The sequence below is a fragment of the Oncorhynchus clarkii genome, chromosome 20 (assembly GCF_045791955.1).
Source record: "Oncorhynchus clarkii lewisi isolate Uvic-CL-2024 chromosome 20, UVic_Ocla_1.0, whole genome shotgun sequence".
NCBI classification, from domain to species: domain Eukaryota; kingdom Metazoa; phylum Chordata; class Actinopteri; order Salmoniformes; family Salmonidae; genus Oncorhynchus; species Oncorhynchus clarkii.
In genome coordinates this window covers 18,819,511-18,828,322 of record NC_092166.1, presented here as the reverse complement: position 1 = coordinate 18,828,322, position 8,812 = coordinate 18,819,511, and the positions used below count along the sequence as shown (strand labels likewise).

Below are 8,812 nucleotides of genomic sequence, written 5' to 3'. Positions count from 1 at the left end.
GTGATACTGCATGGCATACTGGTATTACTATACACAGCTCAGTCTCAATTTAATTATTTGATTGTAAGAGCCCAAACTAAACTAACATTCGTTAATATGGCAGGTAGCCTAGTGGTTAAAGCATTGGGCCAGTAACCAAAAGGTAGCAGCCTACGTAGCTGACTATACAGTGAGGTGGATCTGAACATGACAGGAAACTGAAGGAGTACATTTGAAAAGCTTTACCTTCATTGCACTCAAGTTACTGTAAGAGCTCATTAAGCAGGTAGAACAAAAACACCAACATATGAGATGTTTTTAATCATTACTCCATTAAAAAATACATTCATACAGAAATAACTATTTTACAAAACAATAAAAAATAAAAAAAACATGCCATTAATCAAACAAAAATAAACCTTTTTTTTTCATCAATAAAGATACTTTAGTTAAAGATAGGCTTGACAATTTGCAGTTTTGATTTTGATTATAGAAAGCTGTTCAGTGTGTAATCCCTCCAACAATCAGTTTCATTTCTCTTTACTAAATCATTCCCCGTTCAAGCTAGAACATGTCAATCATTCTCCAACACTGTAGCAGACTATCAGAAGTAAACAATACATCATTTGTTTTGTTTGTTGAGCCATTAGTACTCTCAAGTTAAATGTGTCCTGGTCTTTGTTTTTCATAAACAAACTGCACAATTTAGATTTGTTTGGTCCCTTACCCTGCAAAATATAAGCTTCTTTGAAAAAAAATATTTTTAAATAACATTTTGCATGGTTTGATATCCACAATGTACATTTTAAAAGGAGACTTTCTGACAGTACTGTTGACCAGATCAACTGTACTGTACAATGGTATGGTGTTAAAACAAGGAAGTCCATGCAGGTCAATAAGCATCCACTGTCAGTTTGAGAGCACTCATGTCAGGTAAGCGTTTAACAATTCAACAGACACTAAACATACCATGGCCTGACCAGAATTGGTTATTTGCAATCAATCTTAATTTAACAAGGCCTTTGTGGCCGAGCAGATCACGTCACGAGAACTCAACCCCCCAACCAACTAGGAGACTCTATAATTGACAATAACTTCCCCAATTTACCATCCCACATTTCATTTTAAGAGCATAACATACCACATTATGCTACTACACAGTAGTAAACCATTTCAAATGTAATTGTTTCAAGTGCTCTACAATTGTGTCTCGGCTCAAGGATCATTTTAAAAACATTTTGATTTTGTCCTAATGGATAGATACTGTATGTTGACAAATGATGCACAGAAATGTAAAATGTCAGTAAGTATAAAGCTGACTTTTATTCAAGTTTTGAGACTGACCTAGACAAGGGCAAAAGGTGTGGCCATATGAATCAGCTCCTTAATAAAGCTATTCAAATCATACACTACTGCATTTCAACCCCCCATGTGAGTGATCTATTTATCTGGACAAGGCCACTTACATAAGGCATCATTAAGGTCAACAGTGCATTTACAGATATAGAAAAAGAGGAGGGCAAGAAAACAAAAATAAAGAAATTCATTTTTAAACGGAATAGAAATAAACTATTCCATGATCAAGACAGTTGCCAAGCAATAGTGATATCTCCAGACACACAAAGAAAGAAGTCGCTGCTACATGTTTCTGTACAATAATGTGGTATCTATGGTGTAAAACAGATGTATAGCTGCTTGTTATTGGGATTTGCCATCATTATAACTCATCGAGTGACAAACAAACCCAAGATCATGCAACTTCTGGTATAATGAAGGTATTAATGTTGTGTACAACCATTAGATACAGAGCTTACACAATGGACAACAAATGAGCTTGGTAGCATTAACTTTGAGACGCGCTACTTAATACATTGCACAATTTATATCTGCGCCAAACAATCCACTTCCCTCATCCCCACCTCGTTTAAGAGTGTCCTACCACCTCCTCTCAGATGGGGGCGCTCCCTCTCAAACCTCAAACTGGCGGCTCGGACACACACACTGCCAAACCCAGCCTAGATTCAACCAATGCCCCACACAACAGTTGTGCTTGCATTCATTCATTCATTACCACAAAACGAGACAAACCCCCAGCCCACACAACATCCCCTCAACGCCATTCAGCTCACAACCATACACTTAATAGTAATATATCCACAGGCAAGCACTCAGTCACAGGCATTCTCACAAGCTCACAAGAAACACATGTTTATTGGAGTAGTATCGCTGCATGTGTCCAGACCAGGAACTAACTCCACAAAGCATCAGACACCATACAAAAACAAAACATTATTCCTTGTCCTCTGACATTGTCTTATTTCTCTCTAGCGGATCTCTTCATTCTCCGTCATCCTTGTTGGTTTCCGTGATTATTTTTCCAGAATGTGTCGACCTTTCAGAGCTCTTTCCTCCGAGAGGTCTTGGAGGTACTAAGTATGGTGCAGAAATTGCCTGCATGCTTTTACTGGGGCATGCTCCCCTTGTTCACCTTCCTCCCCTCTCAGGGCACTGCACCTCCCCAATGGGCAGGTTAGGAGACCGTCAGGACCATCACTCAACACCGCTCTGGGACCCAACTCTTAGATGTGTCTCTTCATGTGAAGCGCCAAATGGTCCGAGCGAGAGAAACACCTGGGAGGAGAAAGAGAAAGCAAATTAGTCTCAGCATTTTTAGAATAGGTAAGAGACTGATATAACAGCAGTAATATTCAAGTCAATATTTCAGGTGCATGGATTTGCCTTAGCTGCCCAAACATTTAAAAATGGTTAATGACATTTTCAACATTTCTCAATAAAACATTTAAAACAAACAAAGATAAATCCATCCCTAAACACTTCTCCTACCTGTCACAGTGACTGCATTTAAATGGCTTTGCCCCAGTGTGCTTCCTGAAGTGTCTGGTTAGCTCATCACTCCTTGCAAAACGCCACTCACAGCCTTCCCATGAGCACCTGTAAGGCTTCTCACCTGCACACAGAAAACAAATGATATTATTACTGTGTATCAAAAGACAGCATGAAGGGCAGTGCTCCATTATGCTTCAAATCAGAAATAGACACAACATACTATAAGTTCTACATACTACTAGATAGAGTACTACAACTTGTAAATATGAGCTGTGATGTACAGCTTAACAATAATTGAATAAGCAAACTCTGGGCTTATAAAGTAAGAAGGGATAAATGAAGACGATTTCTAACGGTGAAAATTCCATTAGCTCTGGTAACATAGTTTGCTTGGAATGTTGGAACCTTGCTCATGTACAAGACAGCTGTAAACAGCAAGAGGTCAGAGGTGATGGGGGACAACTGCTCACATAACTCAGAAAGGAATAACTGTAAATGTAAAATTCCCACCACTCTAAATTGAAATGATTCAGTCGTTTTCTTTTCCCATGGTGAAATGTGATCTGCTTTCAAGATCCAATTCACATCCTCTATGGCTGGCTTGGCTATGCCCACAAAAGGTTGCTATGTTACCCCCCTTAGTTAACGTGAAGTCAATGCTGCTGTGGGAATTAGTTCACAGTTTAAACATTCCTTCTAGTGAACTATTCCAAGAATGCAGAGACCAAATTCATGAGTAGAAATCAAAAACAAATACTCTTGTAAGCCTATGAATATGTACAATTTTTGATGAGGTTTAAATATAGTTCCCCTGAAACGGAATACTCTTGTGAATGTTCTTTGTAAAGTAAATGGCGGCAGATTCCGAATACTGAGGAGACAACCAGCTGGTCTGGATTTTCTCTTCCAAGACCTCTCTGCTGTGACAACAGTATTAGTATGTGGGTAACAACACCCACCACCAGTCTTTCTGGACTGGCCTACATTACCTGTATAATATTAGACTAGGGCCTGGTCGAATAGCTAAGAGATTCTGCTCTTTTAAATCCACATATACACTTGGATGGAAGGAGGTGTTGTTGGGTCATGCAGTTTACCTGTACACAATCAACGATTTACCTGTATGTGTACGCTGGTGTGCTTTCAAGTGGGAACTTTTCGTGTAGACCTTACGGCATCCGTTGAAATGACACCTATGGACCCGCCTCCTCCCATCTGGAGAATCCTCTCCATTGGCTAAGCTTCCCCTCTCGGCCGTTCGTCCACCAATGCCCCCGGTCTGTAGTTTCCCAGGTGAGTGCAACACGGTCTGTATACCGCTCCACACCTGGGAGGATATGGAGGAGGCCTCCTTGCTCACCTCAGGAGAAGATGGTGGAGTACTGATAACAGTAGAACTCAGGTCCTCTCCCTCTCCCATAATGTCACTCAGTGGGTTGGAGGTGAAGTCGAGGGTAGGGGAGAGGTCATCGGAGCCGTCGGACGCCTCGCTGCTGGCGTCCGAGTTAAAGCTGTTGGCCTCCTGATTGTCTTCCTCCTTAATGTGAGTTAGGATCTTTGGGTCGGACTCTGCCTTGTCCCCACGGGCCAGGATCATCCAGAGGTCCTCCTGGCTTGTCTCAAACTTGACGTCTGTGGCCGAGACGTAGGGCTCGCTCTGGAGGTACCGCTCCAACTCCAGACATGTCTGATGGGATAAGAGAAAAATGAGGACACCATGTAGGAAACAACCCAAATACACACACAGATGGAGGAGAGGATAATGAGTAAACCATGTAGGAAACAACCCATATATATACACCCACTGATGGAGGAGAGGATAATGAGTAAACAACCCATATATACACACACACTGATGGAGGAGAGGATAATGAGTAAACCATGTAGGAAACAACCCATATATGCACCCACAGATGGAGGAGAGGATAATGAGTAAACCATGTAGGAAACAACCCATATATGCACCCACAGATGGAGGAGAGGATAATGAGTAAACCATGTAGGAAACAACCCATATATACACCCACCGATGGAGGAGAGGATAATGAGTAAACAACCCATATATACACCCACAGATGGAGGAGAGGATAATGAGTAAACCATGTAGGAAACAACCCATTTATACACCCACAGATGGAGGAGAGGATAATGAGTAAACCATGTAGGAAGTAGGAATATAAACAACCTATGCAGTACATATATAGACAATGTACAATTCTGAAGGCAGTGGAGTGCATGTAACGGGTGTCCTCAGAACTATGGCTGCTTCCCAAATGGCACCCTATTCCCTTCATAGTGAAATAGTTTTGACCAGGGCCCACAGGGTAGTGGTCAAAGTAGTGCACTATATAGGGAATAGGGTGCCTTTTGAGAAGCGGACTAGATCAGGGAAGGTTAGTAAACATTTCCTTAGAAGAAATTACTCAGTTGGTGGCGGTGCTCTTTCCTCCAGCATAGCTGTCATCATGCACAATTATATAATTTACATATGCTACAGGGGCCCCCTGTGTGTTAGGGAAGTGCTTGTAGATATTTTAAATGTATCAATTATTCAGCATAATGTGGATTTAATAAGGGACCCAGTGGCATTGCTAGAAATAACATGGCACACAAGGGAATGGAGGAGGTAGGCCTGGTTCAAGCAGGTCCATAAAAAGCTTTATTTATGAATACCGCAAGAGCTACATACATTTATGGACTTCTTTTTATTCTAAAAGGGAAGTAAGGACTCTTCAGTAAAGCGTGACAACCCGAAAGTGACCACTAACTTTAATATATTCAAAAGTAACAATATTAATAATGAATTAATTTCAAACTATTTGGATATAGAAAACATCAGTTAAAAGCAATACACATTATAGGGTTAGTTGTTTTGTAATAGATTTCTGGCAAACCTAAAAAAATACGTTGTATTCATTGCAAACATTTATTTTCAACAGGGCAGAATGAATCTCTGGCGAGCTTTAAATGCCTCAGACCGCATGGAGAGTGAACAGCCCCAAGCCCGCAAATTGCAAGGGAAACTACACCGTGTAGCAAATTCACTTCAATCACTCAGCAAAAAAAGAATACCTAGTTTCTCGAATATTATGTAATTCATATGAAAACACATGTTGACAGAGATGGTGGTAATTTTTAACAAAATAATTTGAAGACGCACATACTCGTCTCCGCTAATTCCAAATACGACCTCTCACACACACACACACACACACTAACTATTTTCACGATGACGCATCAGTCGTCTCTAAAACGGAATAAAAACAATGTGTCGTGGTTCACTCATTGGACTAGGCCATTAGCGTAACTAATATAATTGCAACGTGCATGCATGCTTGTGTTGTTACAAAGACGTGCATGGAATTTACTAAGGTGTCAAGAACGTGCTACAAGTCCAAATAGTAAAACTTTTTGTTGTTTTGCATTCCTGACAGCTTGCCTCTCCACTGACAGCAACCTGCAGTTGCGCACAAGTTTACTGCGATGTGGAAAACATGTTTCATTCATTTTAGTGTTTCTCTGTCAAAAATAGGACTATTCACCAATATAAATACCTGCTGCCAGTACTCCTCGAGAGATGGTAAAGCTGAAAAGTATCCGGTGTCATGTACAATCTGGAGCTCCTGAAAAATGCTGCACATAGGAATAACATCCATTTCGCTCCTATATAAATGCAGCTGCAATTACACCCAAAATTCAAGGTAGTTGAATTGTCTCCTCTTTTTTTTAAAACGTGCGTCTTCGATGTCTTAGCATGTATAATATGCTGTTGTAAAAAAGTTGAGAGCAGTAGGTCTGACGATCGCCTTCCAGTGGTGAAAGTGTTCTTCGGGGAACGCTCTTTCTTTCTTGCTTGCTCTAATAGCAAACAGTGAACTCCCTGAAAGTCCGTCGACACTGTAAACTTCCCTATTCAAAATCTTACAGCCAGCCTTCCCCACGTGATTACATTACGCTTTCGTGATACTGACCAATCGTTTAGCCAATGTGTAATACCCGCCCACCTTGACGATCTTCTGTGATATGGTTGGTGCGATGACTGAATACTCCTTCATTCCCATTGGACCATGTGGGCTCTATTTTTAGACCAGTATATAAAGTTTTCACGCTTACTAAAGCGAAGAATCCACATCTCTGTCGGTATAGTATGATTTCAGCTTACCTTCCAAGCTGTTGGTTACAGCTGACTATTATGGCACAAGTTTTAAAATATAATCATTTCTTTACATCTATTCTGGTGTTTGTATTGATATTTTAACAATTATCATGCATTAGTTTACTCAATACTTATGTCACTGTGACTGAACTAACAGACGATCTATTTTACACAGATTGGAACACCAGCCTATGGGACGGAATATAAGGGGTGGCATCCAATCAACACCATTCCGGAAAGAGACACTGTGGAAAACAGTGGCCAATGTAACAACTTTGCAAACATGAATTTGTCACACCATTTAGATGAAAATATACATTTCAGTGATTGGACAGTGAGTGTATGTTTGATTAAATAGCAGCCCCAGCTGATAATGTCATTGTGGTTATCCCAGACCCAGTTGATGTTTCTCATTCCCCTCTGGTTATTTTAGTCTATTCAGAAAGACTACCATCATGCAGGGAAGCTTTAAAACAGCCTATATCAGACCTTTATAATTCCATCTTGTTGATTATTTTCCTCAAATGGAATATAGGTTGTGGAGAAAGATCTCAATTGAGTTGCCTACAGTAAATATAGCCCACCTAGGCACTAAGCTTAATAAACATTTCCAATAAAAGATCACTACTCTAGAATGACAGTCATAAATATCCTGGCATTTGTGAGGCAGAAGAGGAACAAATGTAGCTAATCCTACACCACCCCAGGTTTAAACAAGATAATATCGAGCTCTGCCTAACATGTACAGTACATACAGGTTCATAAAGTGGCAAAATAAAGATGTAAACAGGTAGTAAGTTTCAACAACAATTTTTTTTTGTCCTTCAACATTAGTCAAAACCTCAGACTTCTATCTTTTAAGCCTGGTCAAAGGACAAGGAGCACACAGTAGAACACATTGAAATATACAAACAAAAACAGGTTCCCATTGTGCACAGTCGAGGGAAGCACAACCTAAACATTCATTCACCTTCAAATCAAATACGTCCATATTTAGGCAGACACATGGCAACTTCCCCCAGGGGGCCACATCTCAAACAAAGTGCCAGTATTTAAAGAAACAGTCAGCCAATGAAATTATAGGATCAATCATTCAATTAGAAAAACAGAGCATGTATGATAAGCAAATGGAGGCTCATTGACATTCATGAAAAAAATATGTTTTGCATTGCTTTGCATATTGTACAATATGAGCTAATTGGTGATTTCATGAATATAATGATAGCCTACATTATGTCCCAACAAACAACAGAATATAATAGATATTCATATTATTATTATTTTTGAAATATAAACATTTTCAGCTAAATAGTCAAACATTATATGGGTGCCAAACGCATCTGAAGAATTGCATAAGATCTGGGATAAAGTTGAATTCCAGGAAAACAAACAAGCACATTGAAAAGTTAAAGAGAGCTTCGTTAAACAACATTTTTGGAACAGAAACCCATTGTCTCATCCACCAGCCTAGTCAGTCTGCTGCCTTCTACCCTTTGCCCTACTGAGTCTCTTTAGTCAGTCTCAGCTGTAGGCATATTTGCAACACTCAGCATCAGATTTTGCCATAAGAGATTCTGGGTTTTTACTTGAGGCCGCCATTATTAGCCTAATAATGATAATTTTGCTCAACAAACATTCATTATGTAGACTTTGATTTGATGTTCAAAAATGTATTAGATTTAAGATTGAAATTCACCTGTCCTGAGAATCTCAGGAAACTGACAAGGTAAACACATTTTAAGGGTACCATTTATTTGTGTCATCATGAGACAAGTATAATCTGCTTGGAACGGATTCAACTTCAGCATCTGTTTGGGGGATAAACAAGTA

General features: G+C 39.8%; 1 protein-coding gene across 1 annotated transcript; it reads right to left on the bottom strand.

The window, feature by feature from the left end:
* Positions 1–287: 287 nt before the first annotated feature.
* Positions 288–7,155, bottom strand: LOC139376034 (Krueppel-like factor 6). The gene is made up of 4 exons (XM_071118123.1): positions 6,381–7,155; positions 3,946–4,513; positions 2,824–2,947; positions 288–2,610 (listed from the first exon to the last, which is right to left on the bottom strand). Exons 1-4 carry the CDS (start codon positions 6,480–6,482, stop codon positions 2,559–2,561), a joined length of 846 nt encoding a protein of 281 aa, XP_070974224.1. The 5' UTR covers positions 6,483–7,155; the 3' UTR covers positions 288–2,558.
* Positions 7,156–8,812: the final 1,657 nt, after the last annotated feature.